Source organism: Poecile atricapillus, chromosome Z (genome assembly GCF_030490865.1).
Source record: "Poecile atricapillus isolate bPoeAtr1 chromosome Z, bPoeAtr1.hap1, whole genome shotgun sequence".
NCBI lineage: Eukaryota > Metazoa > Chordata > Aves > Passeriformes > Paridae > Poecile > Poecile atricapillus.
Genome location: NC_081289.1, coordinates 3185884 through 3206865, shown reverse-complemented (window position 1 = coordinate 3206865; position 20982 = coordinate 3185884). Strand labels below are relative to the sequence as shown.

Here is a 20982-nt window from a genome sequence, read left to right as displayed (position 1 = left end):
CTTACTGGCACAATGGCTGGTGCAATGATGTGTTGAGTTCATACCTACCTGAAAGAGCTTAGTACGTTCAATAGGACTTAATCCATGAATTTTCTGGGCCATGCATGTGATGGAGACGTTACTGATACTGGGCTCTAGGAAATTAAGCAGCCGCTTTTACAGCTTGCTAACACCTTCGGGTGCAAACTGCTCTTTTGTCACCTGTTCAAAACTGTCTTCACTTTCTCAGAAACATCTGAGAGCCTGTGACTGTCAAAGGATTTAGACTTAGAATTTCACGTTTGTCTGTCACTGGCATCTCAAGGACAGTTAATTACAAAAAAAATCAACTTCTGAAAGTGTAGCCTTGCTACAGCCTTTGTGGCTGAACAGTTTATAAGCAACCAGTTAAATTTTTTCGGCTTTCTGGTCTGCAAGTGGGGCTGTAGCTCAGCTGAGTAGTTTGTGTCTATGGAAAAATCTCTCTTGGCTGGACCTTCGCTGACCATTGTTACTGGTAATGAGAGGACAGCGTGAACTTGTGATGCATGCAAAAATGACCTCATTCAACATCCTGCAATTGTTAATGGGGTTACTTAAATTCGGCACACGAGGGATGTTGTCCTGAGGGCCCATCTCAGAGCTGGTGAAAGCTCTGGTTCTCTGGTGGGTTGTTCGTTACATTTCACCAGTGTTGCTGAAAGCAAGGCTGAGCAGTGGATGTGGAACAAACTGACAATTTACTTGGTAAAATTTAAGAAGTTACAATTTTTTTCACATTTCGCCAGTGTGAGCAGCGCTTTGTTTGCAGGTGAATTGTGCCTTTTGTTAGAAATAGCAAAGAATTAATGTCCTTTTGCTGCAAGGTCACTCTGTACTGGGGTATTCCTTCAGTACTTCTCTTTTTTGCATTTGTCAGCTGAATCACAAAGGTTGGATGTCTTTTATTTTTGACTGTAAACTAGAGCCTGCACAAGACCTTCATACACATTCCTACAACCTCCTTCACATAAATTAAAGAATCACAGTGGTTTGGGTTGGAAGGGACCTTAAAGATCAACCCTTTACACCCCCTGCCATGCACTGGGACACCTTCTGCTATCCCAGGTTGCTCCAAGCCCCATCCAACTTGGCCTTGGGCCCTTCCAGGGATGGGACAGCCACAGCTTCTCTGGGCACCCCTTGCCAGGGCCTCCTCACCCTCCTGAGCAGAGAATTTCCTTCTAACAGCCGATCTAAATATCTCTTCTTCCAGTTTAAAAGTGTTCCACCTTGTCCTATCACTATCTGCCTGTGTAAAAGTCCCACTTCATCTTTTTTATAACCTCATTTTAAATACTGAGTGGCTACAAATTATTTCCCACTATTTGAATGCTTGAAGATGTGGAAGCTTTTTCCCCTTTCTACTGTCCACTGGCTTGTAAGATGTCTTGTTTTACTGCAGCATGATATCCGTGGCGTTATGCATTGCTGGAAGGCTTTGATGATACCTTGGTGTGAGAGCAGAGCGCTCAGGAGATCCAGGAATGTGTCTCCTCCACTGGCAGTTCCTCTGGCATTGGCTGCCAAAGCTGTTTCTGCACTGTAGGAAAACTCAGCAGCACAGCTGTCAAAGCACGATGTTGGTGCTTTCGAAAGTTCAGCTGAGAGGACACACTTGGTCTTTACAGGTGCCTTGATCAGAGCGCATCAGAAAACAGAAAAACATGTATTAATTAATTCCTTTATGAAAATACTCTTAAATGAGTTATTTCTGCAAGCAGGCTGGCAGAGAGGCTAATAAATAATAATTTCATGAGAATAGAACATTATCTTTTTTTGTAACTATGCTCATATGCTGCACCCAGTCTGTGCTGTGGTAAACCTGTGCTGATCCCTGAAGGATAGAGCAGAGACTTGGAGTCAAGTTCATGTCAGACTGGAAGGGTTGGGCTGTCAAGGGTCATCAAATCCAGCCCGCCACTGTCATAAGGAGCGTGTCGTATGATCTCTGAGCCTGATCATTTGACTTATAAGCTCATTGAACCGTCTGTCAAAAATAGAACATCAGGCCATTTATTTTTTTAATTCTAATTTAAGCAGGGAAAGTCTCTTCGTGGCAGGCTCAGCTCAAGGCCACGCAGTATCAACAGTGGGAAATTAGGACTGTTCCAAATGTGAGCGTGCTTTTAGGAAGGGGAAAAGGAATGCTTCATCCTGTTTAATTTTGTTGTTTTCCCACCTTGAAGAGATGTACACACAAAACTGTGTGCTAAAAGCTGCCTCTGTCTTTAATCTGCTCCATCATGTCTGAGTCAGATGCCCAGAAAGGACTTTGCTGGTAAATCTATCCCGTGGCATCGCTGTAGGAGGGCGCTGGTAAGCAGATTAGCCATAGCTCAAATTCTGTGTCAACTGCCTGACTGAGGGTGCCTTCCAGGTCTTGGCTGTGCCTGGACTTATTAATAGTTAATTATAACTTTTTAATATCCAAACCTAATATTTATCATAAGACATTTAACTTTCTTGTATGAAAAATTGTGTAAATTCATGGCTTCCCAGTACTGGTCCTGAGGAGTTTTCAGCATCATGACTCTTAGATAGATGCTGGTCAATTTCTTAGGCCTCCCAAAATATTTATTGGCAGAATATATTTAATTTATATGGAACAGTTTTTTAGAGAAGCTGTGGCTGCCCTGTCCCTGGAAGTGTCCAAGACCAGGCTGCATGGGGCTTGGAGCAGCCTGGGATAGTGGAAGGCAGGGAAGTGTGACTGGATGAGTTTTAAGGTCCCTTCCAACCCAAACCATTCTATGACTAATGAACTTGCATGTTCTCAGAAATATTCTTTATAACTGGTAAAGCAGCCTTAAAATTAAGTTGGAATATCAGTTACTTTTATAAATACTAGCAAGAATCATGGAATGTTAAAGGTTGGAAGGGACCTAGCAATCATCTAGTCCCAAACCCCTGCCATGGGCAGGGACACCTTCCATTAGACCCAAATGCTCTGAGCTCCATCCAGCCTGGCCTTTGAACACTTCCAGGGATTATTTGCAGAGTAATTTTAAAAATTGAGTATACATTGAGTATCCAAAATATGTTTTTTGGAGCTAAACTCCCATCTTATAGTCCTAGAAATATTCAGTCATTTGCTCTGTCTACCCTGTGTGGCATGCAAAGGTTTTTAATTCTAGTGCTGGAGCTGTCAGGTGTTTGGCATCAAATGACACGGGTGGCACTGATTTCTGCCATCATACAGAGTAGGAAGTTGGGATGTGCTGTTTGAGGGAGAGTCTTTCATGCTGAAGAAACCCTTACTGAGGGCTCTGAGCCTCTGCCATGTGCCTGTGTTGGGCTGCTCCTGTTGTGTGACTGAATGTGCAGGACCCTCCCTCTGGTGGTCTGGTGCTCCTTGCATATCATGGGTGATTTTGTGGGTGATAGGAACGATACATCAGCCCCCAGCTCCTTCTGTTCTGTGTTGAGGGACCGTACAAATCCTCCATGCAACCATAAAATAAAAGGAATAGATAAATGATTATGTTTCCTGGCACCTTTAGGTTATGATAAACTTAAAATGCCTTCTGTAACTTGTATGGGATGAAAGTGATTTATTTTGTTGTATGGCTGCAGTTGTTTCTCTTACTGAATTTAGTGCTCATCTAGAGCAAAGCAAATCTTTGCTGGAGCTCAGATTAAACATTTTGGGAGCGCATTAGCTGTAAACTGGCATTGATAAAGCACTAACAAGCTCTAATCTTAAAGCACATGGACTTGAATTAATGCCAGGAATAATATGCATTTCCTTTCATTTTCAAGTTTGTGGATAACTTTCCCCTTTTTTTGGGGAGGGTGGTAGGGGGTGGAGGAGGAAATGAATTGCAATCCGAAACTGGGAAATGAGAGCAATTAATCTCTGCAGTTGTGTGCAGGCAGGAGGGACTTATTTGTTGTCTGACAGGCCGCTCTCAGGACTGGAAACAAAGTAGGTTGTTTGTGTCTTTTTATGTCCTCGTCCTAGTTTGCTTTAGGACAAGAGCATTTACCTCATGACGCTTATTTTTGAACTTCATACTGGAGGCAGTGTTCACATTCCACTCAGTCTTTTACAGGACCAAGAAGGGAGAATTAGTCAGCTGTTCTTTGTTTTTATTTCCCTGACTCTTGAAAAAGATCCAGGCTTGCTCCTGAGGTTTTTCATCTGGATTGGTCTGAATAAAACAGATTTTTCTTGCAACTGAAACCCCTTTATTTGCAAAAGGTTATGATAACCAGAAGAAGCCAAGCTCCCCCAGTTTTTGTTTGGGATGGGCAGTGGAACCGGCTTCCTGTGGTCATGTTCACATTAAAGGAGGTTCATAGGACATTTATTTAAAATCAAAAAAGTGAAAGCTGTCATGTTTGTGCCTTAGTGTAGCATGCCAGGATGCTGTTGCTAAGATGATGCCTGCTGATTCTGGCATAAATAGTGATTTGAGCAGGCCCTGCCCTAAGGAGTTGAGTCCCAATCCTTTCTCCCTCGTATAGGAACAAATCAATTATTCTAAGGAGGCGGTGTTGTCTCTCGGTGCTGTTGTGTTGCTTTTTGAAAACGTTTTGTAAGTTAGTCCTTAAGTGGGATAATTGCTTTCAGCATTTGCAAGTTAAATGAAGAAAGCTCTAATTAGATTTTATAAAGTGGCTTAGCATGTTGAGAAGGCTTTTCATAAAGTATACTGTGTATTCACTTGGCGTTGCACAATTGAATTTCGTGTAGCACTGACGAAACCTAAAAATCCTATTTGGCCCTGGGTGCTTAAAGGATTGAAAGCCTGCCTTAAGTGCTCCTGGCCATACAGCCTCTCTTCCTTTCCCCACCATCCCACCCTGACCGGGGCGTTTATCTGTGTTGTAGAGACTGGAGGAGTTGCGTCAACACCAACCTGTTTGAGGAAGAGCCTTGGAGCTGGGCATAAAGCTTGGTGTTTTGTATCGCTTCCAAACAGGACCCTGCACATGCTGTTTAATCTGTTTTAGCTGTTTACTGTGCTGTGCTGATTGTCTGGTGGGGCTGGGTGGCACAGAGCCACTTTGTTCAGGTCAGTCCTGGCTCTGTGCGGGCACTTACTGAGTCCCACACAAACCCAACAGTGCTTGTGCTTAGCAGTTTTTGGTATTGTTTGGTGTCCTGTAGGTTAGAAATGTGATATGCTAATGCTTTCCTCTTGCCATCACAGCCTTGGCAGCAGCTGAGGCACTGGCCAAGGCAGCCTGACACACTGCTTGCCATCTGAATAAGGACTTAGTCCAGTCACAAGCCCCTTTCACGTGTGGTTTCTGCAGTGTGTGTGCCAGGAGCTTTCTGATGAGAATTGGAAGGAGTCCCCAGAGCCAGTTTTGTTCAGGTCATTTGGGTGCTGTTGCTGGATGTGACTTTGAGAGTCTTATGGAAGATAGGCTCTGCCTGAGAGGTGGCACCTCTACTACCTCAGTCAGTCAGGTGATGAAGCTTCATCTGCAAAAATGTGGATTCCACGTGTAACAGCTTAGAAAAAAACAGATCTAAAGTACTTAATTATAAAATCACAGAATTGTTTGGTTGGGATGGACCTTGAAGACCCTCTTGTCTCACCCCCCTGCCATGGACAAGGGCACCTTCCACTAAGCCAGCTTGCTGAGAGCCCCATCCAGCCTGGCCTTGGACACTTCCAGAGATGAAGAGTTTTGCACGGATTTGTTATGAGTTCAGATGATCACAGAAACAATTTGTCAAAACTGTGACTTGGTGATAAGGTCTGAATTGGAAGAAGGGCATAGAGATATCTAGTAAGATCCACTCAGCCTGGGACATTAATTAATGGATTATGACCAGCCTGTATCCTGGCAGAGGGACAAAAGGTTGTTCTTTTGCCCTCTAGCCATGCTTGATCTTCAACCTTCAACACTGGGTTAGAGAGTCATCTCTGTCATGGTCGGTTTTTCTCACTCATTGCTTTTAAAGGGTCAGATTCTTTGAACACTTGTGGAATCAACAAACTTTCTCATTTGAATTTACTGGATTGCTGTGTCCATGACAAGTTGTGGCACTGTGTTTTTTGTGTGAACAACAGGCTGCTGTTGTAACCACATGGAGCACACGGCTTTGGATGAACGTTCGCAGCCACCCACGGGCACTTGATTCATCGCATGTGCCTCAAAGCGTTTTACTCTTTTGTAGTGTCTCTGTAAATGGATTTCATGTCCCTCTTTGAAGTACTTATGAACTGCAAGGGCTGCCATGGTCAAGCTGAACTCAGAGGTGAACACAGATTTAGACATTTCCCCTTTTCTTCCTTAAATGTCAAACCAGTGTGTATCACTGTTAATGGAGTTACTCATTTTGGTAAACATATAGGCTAAGGAAGAAACTTTGGCAGGTTCCTTGCGATCGTGTGAGTGGTGTGCAGGCAGAACTCCAGTTTTTTTTGAGAACAGATTTCAAATTGGATGAAGTTTCCTGTATTACAAGAGATAGTTCATGCTATGGCAGGCTCTGCAGTTTGGTGGAGCTGAAGTTTTGGAGTGAACTTGAGGTGATGAAGATTCTGTGTCTGTAGAAATGAAATGTTAACCTTAACTGCTCTTTAAGAAAACAGACATTACTGTGTGAGATGTGGCCAGGACGTGGTTAAACAAAAAAGGCATTTTTCCTGAATTCTTTTCTTATTTTAAAATAGTCTTAGGAAATCTGTATGTTGCCTGTTTAGTGTAGCAAGTGTGTTGTTGGTGCCAGTGCCTTGAAATGGGTATTGAGTTGTGAAGTGTCTCAGCCTTGTATCTGTGCTCAGACAAATTTTGGTTGATTATGTAGCTTTTCGTGACAAGGCAGATCTGGAAATTGCCAAATAGATTTACTCCTGAAAGTGCTAAAGACATTATGTGAACAAATTTGGGAAGATTAAATTTAGTCCACCACATAGAGGTGAGAGATTGAGGGGATGATTCTTAAATTGTCCAATTCCATTAGAAAGGTGCAGTGACCTGCCAGAGGAGAGGGTCAGGAAGCACAGGTGGGTCCTCACATCTCACCTACAAGGGGGCTGTGCCAAGGCAAATAGGTGCTCATTGGTGGGGGAGTGGTGCCATATCCCTCAGTGTCCCAGCTCCATGGCTTGGGGTGGACTTTGCACACTGGGGTGATTTATTTGTCAGCCAGGGGCTGCCTTTGTGAGAGCACAGATTGGTGCTTCTCCTGCAAAGGAACTCCCCCATGTGTTTGGAACAGGGTCCTCTGCAAGGTACTGGTTTTGTATTTTTCTAGGAACAAAATAAATTGTGTTGTTGCCTTCTGTGTCATCTTCCTTCATGTGACCAAAGGCAATCAATGAATTTTTTCTGCATTTCAGGATTTTATGCTAATGTTTCACTGCTATCAGTACTTTTTTTTTTATTTTTCAGAAAATAAAATTATCTTAATTACCCTGAAGTAACTAATCCTCAAAGCTGTAATCATTGCCGACATAATGCTTCATATTTACAAAATACGAACAATTCAGTTCACCTCTTCATGTGGTCTTTTGAGTTACTCTAAGCAGTTTCCTGGAACCATTGCTTAATCAAGAAATTAAATTCTGTAACATGAATAGTAAAGGCTTTTGACAACAAAGATGTAATGCTTCCTTTCTTTTTTTATTCAATTTAGTGACGTGCATTCCATTAGTGTTTTTTAAAATTCCACTTTAAATTTCAGTAGAATTTAAGTGAAAGGGTACAATTATGAAGATTTTTTTATAAGGCAATACTTGGTAGCACACAAAGCAACTGTTTATTATTAAACTGTGATTATTTGGTATGATATTCTACTCCTTAAGTCTTCAATAACAATTTTAAAGATTTGCTATATCCTTGCCTACTTGCCTGTTACTTACTTTTGAATGTTTTTTAATGGATTTTTTGGTATAGAATCCCAGAATGGTTTGGGTTGGATGGGACCTTAAAGATCATCCCATTCCAGCACCCTGCCATGGGCAGGGACACCTTCCACTATCCCAGGGTTGCTCCAGGCCCTGTCCAGCCTGGCCTTGGACACTTCCAGGGATCCAGGGGCAGCCACAGCTTCTCTGGCACCCTGTGCCAGGGCTCAGCACCCTCACAGGGAAGAATTTCTTCCCCATATCTAATTTAAATCTGTGCTCTGTCAGTGGGATGTCATTTTCTGTGTCCTGTCACCCAGCTGTGACTACAAAATAAACTACAGTATTGATCTACACTCTTGATGTTTTTCTTTTGTCTGATATTTTGGACATAAGACTTTGCAGACTGTGTTTTCTAGTGTTTTGGTGTACCAGAACATCACTCTCATGCTTAAAGAAAAAGTGTATGAAATGTATCTCATCTTAAAATGAGATTTGGGAAGCAGAAAGGAAACTGCCCAGATGACTGCAGTCATCATTGTAATGTCATTAAATAAATTACTCCATGATTTAATTTGAGCACTCCTGGATGGCTTAAGCCCATAATAATTTGACATGGGGCACTCTCTGAGTTTCTCTTGAAGATCATAACTCAGGGCAGTTTTGTTTACCGTGGGAAACTTTCTTTCAGATGGAGGCTGGGAGGGCCATATCTATTTGTGAAGGACAGGGAGTGCTTTTGTTACCTTCCCAGAGCCATTACAGGATATGATTGCTTGGGGGAGTGTCTGCTTATGATCTGTTAGAAAACAGCCTATTAATAAAACAGAGGCTCTTGTAATAGAGCACTTCTTAATCTTCTTCCTGTGTAGTTATTTATAGGTTGTGACATCTTAATTTGCCTCTCATGTGCATCGACTTCTGTTATTTTAAAAGATCAAGTAGTTTTCACACGCCTCTGAGAATCACTTCTGGGAGAAACTGTCTGTTTTCTAAGGAATCTGACAAAAAAGGTTCCAATCATAAGTTTGTTGTGACAAGTGCATTAAGGTTTTTGCTGGTGTCTTTCTAAAGGACAGAAGTTATGGGATGTGCTCTTGTAGTTATTTCTATATTAATCCCGTATTCGATTACAAGCAGATTTTCCTAAATTCCCCAAGGATTTCTAGTTGCTGCTAATACTTACTTTCCCTTAGTGACCTACCTGGAGCAATATTAAATCCACTATTCTCTTCATTTTTGTGGTCTTTTGCTTTCTCAGAGTGGTCCCAGTGCCAGGTCCTGTCACAAGATGTGCATTGACATCCAGCGACGGCAGATCTACACCCTGGGGCGGTACCTGGATTCCTCCGTGAGGAACAGCAAGTCCCTGAAAAGTGACTTCTACCGCTACGACATCGACACCAACACCTGGATGTTGCTGAGCGAGGACACCGCAGCAGATGGAGGCCCCAAGCTGGTGTTTGATCATCAGGTCAGCCACACTCATCCTCCTCCTGCAAATTCTCTGTGTTTAAAAGTCAGTTTTGATTGTAGTCTCTGTGATTTCGAGGTGCTGTACCAGGTAACAGAGCAGGGATGAAGAGGGCGTGATCTGCACTCAGTTAAGTCCTAATAGCATTGCTGCTCAATGCCACTGGCTGCTGGTTCTCCAATCAAACCGAGTCAGAAGAATCATAAGAACCTTTGCAAAGAAATGCATTTTATTAAGACACATTTTATTAAAGCTCAAAGCACAGTTCATCTGGTTTTAATCAGTCTCCTTGAGCTGGGTTTGCAGATCTGCCTTGCCTGGAGGGCCTTGGGGAGCAACTTGCAAAGCTGTGTGTGGTACCTTTGGAAGAATACTCCAAGCAAGCTTCTGGAATGAGACCAACACAGGAGCAGGATTCTTTCCAAACTGGTTACCTTTAAAAATTGTAGAATGTGCTTTCTTTGGAGAAACACTTTAGAGGAATGGCTGCTAATCCTTTAAAAAGTCACATCTCTCCATGTGTTCAAATTGAAAACAACTTTACTTACGTTGTGTTCAGTGGCTTTTGGTTACTTGAAAAAGGTATTTTGTTCTCAATTGATTTTCTTTTTATGAAGCATCGCCAAGAAACAGCACATCAGGACTAATTTTTAGAGCAGCCCAAGATCAGCTTTTATTGGTACTGGCTGTTTTGTAACCAAAGCTGTTGTTTGCCAGCACAATGTGCCTTTCTGCTGACACCGAAAATTAAAGATATGCCATGTCTGCAGAACAAAAGCCAATCAGTCTTTCGGTTCTATTAATAACCAATGCCAGTCTCCCAGGTGTTGGGAAAGAGGCACAAGGAAATTGTCAGCTGGCAAGGCTACTCTGGGTACCTTGCTTGCCTCTTGAAATTACTCCTTTTTTCCAAGTTCTGTCTCAGGGAAGAAGGGCCTCACTGACTTCTGTCAGTCTGCAGCTCTCCCTCTTCTCTCCCCCAGCACCTCCCTTAGGTTTTTATTTAACCTTCAGAAATGCACTGCACTAGAAGTGTTTTGTGTAGGCTTTGCTGAGTAGCATCTCTATCTTACTGTAATCTTGTCTGTTTGTTGGTTTGCTTTTTTTTTTTCACCCTCTCTGGTATTTTGTAACCCTCTGCTTTGCACTTTGCCTGAAAACATCACCTGGAGTCAGGGGGTTTGGTTTGATTTGTGCTGCAGTGCTTCTCATGTGTGCCATAACCTCAGTTTAGGTTTGGAGATTAAACATATTTCTGCTGCACTCCCATGAGGAATCATTGGCCAGGTTATGCCCCCACTCTGTGTTCCAGTAATGGGGGTAGCAGTAAATGTATGCTGGGGATGGAATCTCAGTGACAAATCACAGGCTGATTTTTGCATCAGTTCATTGGTGGGTGGTGAATTAGCAGTGATTTTGAATTTCTCCCTTGCACAGCCATTGCCAGAGGTGATATTCTATTAACTCTGGCTATGAGGATGTAGCTTGAAAAGATCCCCATGGATTTTTTTCTTCGGAATCTATGGAGAAGAACCCTGTGAATCCTCATGAAAAACCCTCAAGTACTTTTCCCAGTGGGTTTTTTAGGTGATGAAGGGTACATTTATTCTATTCTTTTGCATATTAAATGGCATATAGAAATTAAACTTGTGTTTTAAATTTATTTTATGAGATTAAGACCTGACAGCCATGAAGATGTGTGTCTTTTTCTGTTTGTTGGAGGCTCAGGAGCTGGGCAGAGCACTGTCTCAGCTTAGTGGAGGCTGTCGTGCTTGTAGGAGAGGGGTTGTTCAATGTTAGATCTCAGAGTGTTCAGGTCTTATCTTGCTGGCTTAAACCTGCTTCCCTGCTTCTTGCAGATGTGCATGGATTCTGAAAAACACATGATTTACACATTTGGGGGCCGAATTCTGACCTGCAATGGCAGCGTGGACGACAGCAGAGCCAGTGAGCCCCAGTTCAGTGGCTTGTTTGCTTTTGACTGCCAGTGCCAGACGTGGAAACTTCTGAGGGAGGATTCCTGCAACGCCGGACCCGAGGATATCCAGTCCCGGATAGGACACTGCATGTTGTTCCATTCTGTAAGTATCCACACCCTGCTTTGATTTATGATGGCTGACTTTAATGAGAACATCTGGTTTTGTTTTTTCTTGCAAATTTTGTGCTCTTTAATCTCCTTAGTGATGTGTTGTCTCAGTTAATTCAATGTTTGCTGACATTTTGATGCTGCTTTGGTAAATGCAGGAGGTGCTAATTCAAGTTTTGGAGCTTTCATTTCATGGAGCTTTTCCAGCTGAATAAAATTTCAAGTAAAAATCAAGGTGAATTTAAGAGTTGGTCTTAATGAAATAATAGTAAATAGACCCAAAGACTGGTTCATTTTGACCTAAAAATTAATTCTTTTTAAGTTAGTAGAGCAATTTAGAAGCTTCTGGTCTGGTAGATATTCTGTGTTGTTACTGGAATGGGATTTAATGGGTATATATTGAATTGCACAGGCCTCAGAGCCTTTGGTGCTGGAGCATCCAGCTGCTCTGTGTTGTCCTGGGCAGCTGCAAACAGCTGTAAACAGCTGGGATTATGAGCACTCCATCCAGAGCCTCATGGAGAAGCAGAAAGGTGGGGGTGAGGTGTATATAGCATTTTACTTTATGTTGGGTATTAGAAGCCACCTTCCATTGCCTTTCCAGTTGTGTTCATCAACCACATGTGTATTTAAGAGAACTAAAGAGAATTAAAATTAATGTTGCGACATTTAAATATTTACCGATTCCATAAACTCAAAACCCACCAATATGAAGAAATTGCTGATTTTATTTCTCCTACCCTTTCAAGTGAAAGATTAGAATTTTTGCAGTGAATACTGGGCTTTCTGAGCTTTCCATTTTATTTTTGTTTTGAATGGTTCTTTAAAATCTGGTGGAAAAGCATATTGCCACACAAAATTCTGCATGAGGTCTTGAGGATCTTTCAAGTAGGTGTCTGTGATAAATGGAAGAATACAGGTTTCTGTAAGCACAGGTCATGGAAGTTTAAGTCCTTTTCTGTTTTCTCAACCATTTGAAAGAAAAATAATCTGCCTCTTACGGACTTTCCACTTGGCAGACTTGAAAGAAGCAATAAACCTGTTATTCTTGGCTTGCTCCTTGCCATTTGCCTTTACTGAATTTATTAGTATGCTGGTACCTGTATTTCTCCTATAATCTGTCTTTTGTTCCTGTTGTGTTTTTAACTGTGATTTTATGATGGATTTTGGAGATGGGGCCTTTTAATTCTTTAATAATAAACTTGAAAGATGAGCTGCTGCTTTAATGTTCTAAAGTTAAAGCTGGATGAGGCAGGGCTGCATCAGTAACCTGTGCACAATTATGTTAAACTTAGTAGAGACATCTCTGTTCCTCTTTGATTCATTAATGGCTGCCCCTGGATCCCTGGAAGTGTTCCAGGCCAGGTTGGATGGAACTCAGAGCAACCTGGGATAGTGGAAGGGGATAGGAACTGGATGGGCTTTAATGGCCCTTCCAACCCAAACTACTTAAGATTCTATGATAAATATTTCTGTTAATGATCACAGTTGATCAACATACTGTCTTGAACTTGTAAAGACTTTTTCTCTCCCTCATTCCAGAAAAATCGCTGCTTATATGTATTTGGTGGCCAGAGATCAAAGACTTACTTGAACGACTTCTTCAGTTATGATGTGGACAGTGACCACGTGGATATTATCTCAGATGGCACGAAGAAAGATTCAGGGATGGGTAAGAGGATAACTACATAATAATTTCATCATTTTTCATTTCTTTGGTACAAATGAGAAATACACCATGAAATACTGTGAAAGGGGAAATGTGTGGGTGAAAGGCCTGGTTCAACCTGTGGGATCAGGTTGGCATCTTTAACTAACCCTCCATACCCAGGTAAACTCCACACTAAACAGATTAATCTTATACCAGCTCTTCTGTCCCTTCTGTCATCTGACACTCTCCATCTTGAGCACAATACAAATAATTGATGCATGAAACCACAAGGCACCTCAAAAGAAAAAGAACGAATAGCAAAATAAGAGCTAAGAATACTTCTTCTGGAAACTCTGCCAAAGATGAAAAAAAAAGCTGAAAAAAAGCCTTCAAACCTGGAAAGGAGAAAGTAAATTCTTATTTTTCTGATTTTCACCAAGTGAAAATTACCATGAGATAATCTGCACAAAGGCAGGTAGGGTGCTCAGAGGTAGAGAATTGGAGTAGAGGGACAGAAGTTATTTGACCAGAAAGATGAGACCAAGCTGTTGTCCTGTTATATTTGTAATAAATATCAGAAAGGAGCAAAAAAAATGGAAGAGGAGGGAGAGGGCTTCAGTTCTGTGTAATTCAGAGCACTAGAGCTACATATCCTGTGTGTAGTTCTATATGACAGAAGTCTTTAAAAACACCCAGAAGGCCTGTGACACAACCATAAAGAACTGATTTCATGCCTTTTCTCCTTAAATGACAGAGAAAAATGTTCCTTTCTTCCTGAAAAACATTTCTGCATGTATAAGCACATCAATTTCCTGTTAAAATACCCTGCTCTTCATCCAACAAGTCAGAATTTAAAATTTGAGTTGCACTGTGTACCACTATGGGACAGAAGTTACAAGAATTTCTCAGGTTTTGTATATTCAGTCCTAATCTCTCCTTCCAGTTACTAAAAACCTCAGGAAGGTAATTAATCTTGAATTTAGGCTGCCCTCCTCCTCTTGATCAGGCTTAGCTTTTAGCAAGTAATTTTGCTAAATTTTTGAAGTGAATTATTGGTGGTGATGACTTATTGTTTGCTCATTAATTTAGTTCTGCCAATAAGAGGGAAAAGTACCCAAGCTCTAATTCTCTGGAGTCATTTATTTACTCAGGTGCTTCCAAGAAAGAACCAGCTCATACTGTTGACAGTCTCCTTTATTCAGGTGTGCATTGCCTGATGCTGCTCTGCACACACCCACGTTCCCTTTGTTGTCCTTAGAGCTTTTAAAGAATTGATTTTTTTTTTTTTTCCTCCAGGAAATTAGTAACATTCTGCCATTTTGATCTTTTCAAAGATCATGTCTTCATAGTCAGAAGCTTGAAAACATGTGGCTTTAAGCTGACACCTTTGTCTACTTTAGATTTAAAGGTACTGAGTTTGTCAGGACACTGAGCTCTGCTTTTCATACATGAACTGCAATGTTCAGTGAAGTAAATGAGAAATTAAGTAAATTTTTAGCCCTTCTCCCCATTCCCACGGGCCCTGAAGTGAGGAATAGAGGAATTTTTTTTTATTTTTTTTTTTAATAAGAAAATGACTCACTGGAAATAATTCACAAGTAGATTTTTTTTGGTTTACTGTTCTCCTGTGTGTGGAAAGTAAACAAACAGATTTGAACGTTTCCATTGCTTTTGAAAGAAAATGCTGGGATAATTTGCATTTTAACAGGAAGAGAACAAAATGCTTATTACATTCAGACAGCAAATGTTGACAGCACTGTTTTCACCCCAAAAAAGCAAGTCTTTATTGTGCTCTTGTTAGGTAGTGATACACCATTTTGATCTGTCTGAACAAAGTGATTGCCTGCCTGGTCGCTTGAAGTTTTAAGCTGCTCAGTGTGATGAGTCAAGTTGAGGATGCCTGACCTAAATGTTCCTATAAAGTCCCATGATTACATTTTGTTCCTGGCTCGCATGTGGCATTCAGTTCTATTCTTAGTTGAGCTATTTTGATTTTTACCCTTTCTAAAAGAACTTAATTGTGCATTTGTTTAAATATCTTGTGGAGTAGGGAGATTTTTTTAAAAAGTAGTGAAGTGGATAATAAGGATTATCAGTAACACAGAGTTGTTGCACTGCTTTAAAACCATGGTAATGATATGTTGGTTTTGCTGCTCTCATCTTCTGAGATATTTGTGCTGTTCAGCGTTTCTTTGCTTTTGTTTTTGCCTCTGATGTTGATCCTATGACCGACTCCTTGGATGGCTGATGTGTTTGGGAATGATGGGTGATAAGTATCACTTAAATTTTCTTAACTTGAAGTAAAAGACATAATTTTAGCAAATTTAGACATGCAACTGTGGTGATGTGTTGGATGTGAAGAAGGACAACAGAGGTGCAAATTAGAGGAATTTTAGTTCTATTGAACAGAGTTTGTATTTGGAGGAGAGGCAGAAATGTTTATGTTGATGGACACACTTCTAGAGCAGTTTTATATTTTAATTGCTTTTAAAAAGCACATAAACAACACTCAAGCAACAAACCGACTCCCCAAGCAGACAAAAATAGTGTGTATCTGAAGCATACAGGTGGTCTGGAGATGCCACCAGTCCCAGGTGTCCCCAAGGGCTGGACTTGGAGCTTTCCTGAGTCCCTTAGTGCACAATCCATGACTAATCATGGGCAGTCATTCCAGCTCTGAGGGAGCTTGTGGCAACACTTGTGGTCAAGGTTCCTGTGATAATCCCCTCTGGCCCTGACTCAGGTGGTGTGTCAGAGCTGCTCAGAGGGAGAATTCCTTGTGCAAGAGGATGTGCAGAGCATCTTGTATCCCTCGGCACTGAGTAACTTCCAAAGTCAAATGTGAGCACGCCCTGAAAGTTCTTGTGGTCTGTTGTAGTGGTCAGGTGGTTCTTAAGGGCAGCCTACAGATGGTTTTTGAAGCTCCCAGTGAAGCTCCCAGGTCTCCTGTTGGGCAGGTGCCCATTTCACATAAAGAACTGTGCACCTGATGGATGGGGAATTTCATGGATAAGTACCACGGACAGAGGCAACACAGCCCAGCCCAGGAAACAAGGCAACGTCAGAAAAACATGAATCAAAATAGATAGTACAGCTGGCTCAGCATGGCTGGCATCCAGCTCAGACAGGCAGCCTCAAGATGCCATTTTCATCACCTCTTAGTGACACCTGGCATATTGTGCCTGTGTTCAGGTAAGGTCTTGCTCAGTGGCCAGCACATTCCCTTGCTGTGGAAGCATTTTGTTTTGTGAGGGACCTTAGGTGCTTTTTATCTTGTGATCTGCTTCTGAGAACTAATCCCCAAATCCTTTCCCCTACCTGTGGAGGTGAGGAGGGGGGACAGGTAGTCACCAGATCCTAGGGATGCCTTGCAGAGCTGCCATAGCTCAGAATTCCCTTCACATTTACTGACTGGTCATTTTTTTCCCAAAATCTCAGAGACCTGAGTGTTGGGCATTGGATTGTTGCTTTGTCAACATGACAACCAAACTGTTCAGATGGTCTCCTTAGCTGCTCCTTGGCAGACTGCCAGATGCAGTCTCATCAGGAAAAATCCAAGAGGATAATCATTATCTTGCTGTGTCAACAGCTGGCCTGGTGCTATCACTCACCATGACTTGCTCCATTACAGTCTGGGGGAGGTGCTACTTCCGCTTTGTAGGAGCTACAAGGAGTAGCATGGAATAATTTGCAGACCTACCACTTTTTAAATATTAATCCACTGGGAGGTGCCAGGTTCTGGTGAGCAGCAGTATCCATGTGATGCAGTTCTCTCCCAATTTTGTAATCACGAGGTATCAGAAGGAGGGAGGATACTTGTGAATTGCTTGCAGTGAGACTGGCAGTCACATGTTCTGAGGGTTTCATAACTCAGGTGGCACTAAAACCCTGTCAGTGAACTTGCTTCCCTTATTTATCCTTCATGAATTCTTCAGGCATGGTCCGTAGACTATAAACTTATAGAATTGTTTTGCCATTGTTGTGTTTCAAAGCGTGTTGAAAAATTTGCTGTAGTAACTCCTCAGATGTAAGAGACGAGATTTAATTTCCAAAATGCTGTCCAGTATGATGAGAACCACATCTGTGTAACCATAAACTTGACTTCACGTTACCCAGAGGAGCTATGGCTACCCCTGGATCCCTGGAAATGTCCAAGGCCAGGTTGGACGGGGCTTGGAGCAACCTGGGGTAGTGGAAGGTGTCCCTGTCTGTGTCAGGGGGTGGGACTGGATGATCTTTAAGGTGCCTTCCAACCCAAACCACCCTAGAATTCCATGAATTTAAATTTTCTGCTTTGCAAGCTCTGTCTCTGCACAAGCTGTTTTCTTGCTTCGGTACTGGCAGCAGCCAGGGCCGTTCTTGAAACAACTGTAGCTGTTTGCACACAGAAGCCAAAAAATATTCAGCTGGCTGAAATGATCACTGTGATCCCATAAACTCCTGTAAGCAGGGACTGTGGTAGTGGGAACTACCTGTTCCATGATTAGGTGTCTCTTTGGAGAAAACCTTTTCCCATGTGTTGTATTTAAATGGAAATTACACTGTACAGAGCTCCACAGCATCTCCTCAGAGCTTGCTCAGGAATTATTGCTTGTTTATGGAACTGGCTGTGAACTCCAGGCCTGTGTGGCTGAATATTGTTTTTAAATACTGAGGCCATAAGCTTTTAATTTTTGCCGTGTAGATGAATGGAAATACTAAGTTCCTGATTAAGGATTCAGACCTTATTTTCAGGTAATTACTGCCTTTCTACCCTGGGCTGGTCAATGAGATTAAGGGGGAAGAAAACATTCTAGACTAGATGGGAAGAAAACAGTCTTCTAGACTTTTAGGGATTGTGTTGTGTCCAGTGATTTCTCTGAACAGCTTTTCCTCTTCAATAAGTGATGTATTGCCATAGGAGCCAAGTTAATACCACGTAGCCACAGACCAGTGTTCAAAACACCCAGGGCTAAGTCCTCAGTCACTGCTTTGTCCTTGGAGCTGTTTGCCCACAGCTGACCCAACAGGTGCCCTGAAAGGTGTGGAATTGGTGGGTGTTTGCTCCAAAGCTGATCTTGAATCTCTGTGAAGAAGCACAAGTGAGGGAACTTGCATGGAGCCTTTCTTCCCACTTCTTTCACCCCTTGGATCTAGTACATTGCAAATAACAGATCTGGAAGTGCTCTGGTTCTCACCCCTTGTTATTTGACTTTTTTCTCCCAAGTCCTAAAATTTAAATAGACATGTCCTTAGCAATCAATTATTGTCACTATTATAGACCCATTTTTACAGGTTCAATTTTGTTGCCAATGCAGAATTAGATTTCCTTCCCAGTGTTATTTTGTTACCTAAATGTCACAAGTATTTTTCCGATGATTCCAGCCTGTGTCCCTCTCTAATACTCTGACCATTCTCGTTTGAATTCTGTCCAGCATTTCCTGCCAGTCTGCTGCACTTGCAGATGATGAACCTCTCTTACCCCCTAGTGGAAGTATTTAAGTGCTGAGGTTTTTATGGAGCCTTTTTGCTCTGTCAAGGATCAGACTTCCTTGGAAAACATCTTTTTGATGTTTCTGTTGGGTTTAAAACATCACAGCCTCTCCTGCTCACTGTGTAGTATCTTGTCTTACTGTCTTATTTATTTTCATGGACTTGTTTATCAAATTTGTGTTACGGGTTTTTTTTTAATGACACTGCATCCAACTTCCTCATTTTGTCCTCCTCTGCAGAAGACCAGATGTCAACTCTTTCTTGCCTAAGGCACTGCTTAAATGCAGTTTCTACACAGTTGCTTAGATAGGTCACAGAGTTTATGTAAGTTACTCCTTGTCTTCGGCCCTTAGTAAATCTGGGGATTTATATTTCTGATACTTTTCTAGGCATTCTGCATTTCAAACAGTCTCAAGAAGAGATTGATTTACAATTGAGGGAAGCCTGAAATTACTTGACTTGAATCTGGGTTTGATTGCAGTTGCTGCAGATGAATTCTATTCTTAATATCAAGAGGAAAAAACCACCAGCTCTGAACTTTGGCAGCTTTTCCCTCCTTCATTATTTAAATAATAATTTCAGCTTCGGGAAATCGAGCATAAACGAGATACAAAATTAATTTATTTAACAACATTTCAGAAGGAGGGATGGGACTTCCACAGACAAGTTTCAGATGCTTTGAGTATCAATGGTAATAGAGCAGCTATGTTCCTCATGATTATAATAATTTTCATTTCAATGAGGTATTAGTGCTCTGAAGATTTGCACAGGGTTTCTTTTTTTGTAATATTCCCGGCATGGTCTCAAATGTTCAAAGCAGCAGATAGGGTTGCAAAGACATTTTCCATGTGCATTAGCATTGCTGATCAAATTTAGATGGCTCTCCTGCCAGAAATGTCTCAAACAGGCCTTGAATTTAATCCTTTTCGGTCAGCAGCTTAGTCCCTGACTATGCAAACAAACACATTGCATGATACTTTTCAAAAATTAGCAATTTTTCATCTATAGTTGTCTTTCTGTTCTCAATTTCCTTGTGGCACGACTTTGACAGTCTTCATTTGCCTTATTTAAAAACTAAGTTCTTTGTGGTTTGCAACTAAAACAAAGTGTGTAGTCATTGTTGTGTCAATGTTAGTCCCTTATTTTTTTCTCTTTTCTACCATCCATTTGCTTATAAACTGAAATAATTTTCCTTTAAAACTTCATGGCAAAACTGGAGGTCAAACTAGACAGGTTTATGCTGATAAAGGCTCCAAAGCCTCTTCCTCCTGTGAAATCGTAAGGAAGGATTTTGTCAAAGGGAGTCTGATAATGAGTTATCCATATATATTCCAGTTTCTATTTAAATTTACATGAGAATTAAGCATTGAAATTTTTTTTTAAAGAAATGCTTAGTTTTTGTGGTATTCCTGAGTTATTCGATAGGAGCTAAAATTGTGGAAGACCAAATTCTACTCAGAATTTTTTAATTCCTTTATTGCTTTCCTGGCCTAACAAATGAATAGAGTGAAGTGTGAGAATTAAACCAGTTACAGAATGGATTTCCAAAATACCATTTTGTGTATTCCGCAACGGCAATATTAAATGTTTTATTAACGTAGGGCTCGTTTTCTAGGCCGTGGGTGCAATTCAGTTAATTGGAAGGAAGAATTTGCAAAATACAAGAGTTCTGAGAATTTTTCGTGCCAAAATCTTGACCGAAGGCCAGGAACCTTTACCAGCCTTTGTAAACTGACCCAGAAAGAGAAAGGAGACAAACAGGATCTGTAAACAAAGATCACGTGCCCTTCACAAATACATTTTGGAAGGATGGTTGCCTAGGGAAACAGGAAACGGGGAATTACACAACAAACAAAAAGGACTGCCAAACAAATTTGCTGACCTTTTTTTCGGGGAATTATGATGAAAACTATTGGAATCTGCAGGATTTCACCATATTTCTAAATGCGAAGGTGGGACAGAAGAATAGATTGGTAATTATGCCACAAGTATTCAGAAAATACAAAAAACTTCTTTGACATCTTTGTCCTGCACGATTGTGAGCTATAGAATTGTGAGGTCATCTTGAATTTTTTGGAGTTTCCCAGCTTTTGCAATTAAGCTTTCTGGAATCAATGCTTCCTTTTACAGATGAGATAATGACAAAATCACTCCATTCATATTTTTAAGGGTCATCTGGTCATTTAGTTCTATGTTAGGCAGCTTAATCCTCATTTCTGAGCTGGTAGTCTCCCAAATGGCTCTGTCCATATCTTTTCCTAGGAAACAGCAGCTCTCAGAATGGTTTGTTTTTTCTTCCAAGAGTCAGAGATAGAAAGAGAAGAATTTTCATTGGACTTGGCTTTAACAGGGAAGAAGTTGGCCTCTGGATGATGATCTGCTGAATTGCAGGGGGCAGGAAGCTCATTTGCCTGATGTTTGGATCCTTCCTGCATCATCCTCCGTTGTTTCCAGCATGTAACTTTTA

The 20982-nt window shown here is 41.4% G+C and overlaps 1 protein-coding gene across 3 annotated transcripts in view; it reads left to right on the top strand.

Annotated features, from left to right (window-relative positions):
* Positions 1 to 20982, top strand: part of LOC131573505 (muskelin) — a 93140-nt gene that overhangs the window by 56433 nt on the left and 15725 nt on the right. For all 3 annotated transcript variants that reach the window (XM_058827513.1, XM_058827514.1, XM_058827515.1), the window contains 3 exons: positions 9094 to 9306; positions 11166 to 11387; positions 12935 to 13064. In XM_058827513.1, the coding sequence (XP_058683496.1) occupies positions 9094 to 9306; positions 11166 to 11387; positions 12935 to 13064 (565 nt within the window). The remainder of the gene's footprint in view (positions 1 to 9093; positions 9307 to 11165; positions 11388 to 12934; positions 13065 to 20982) is intronic.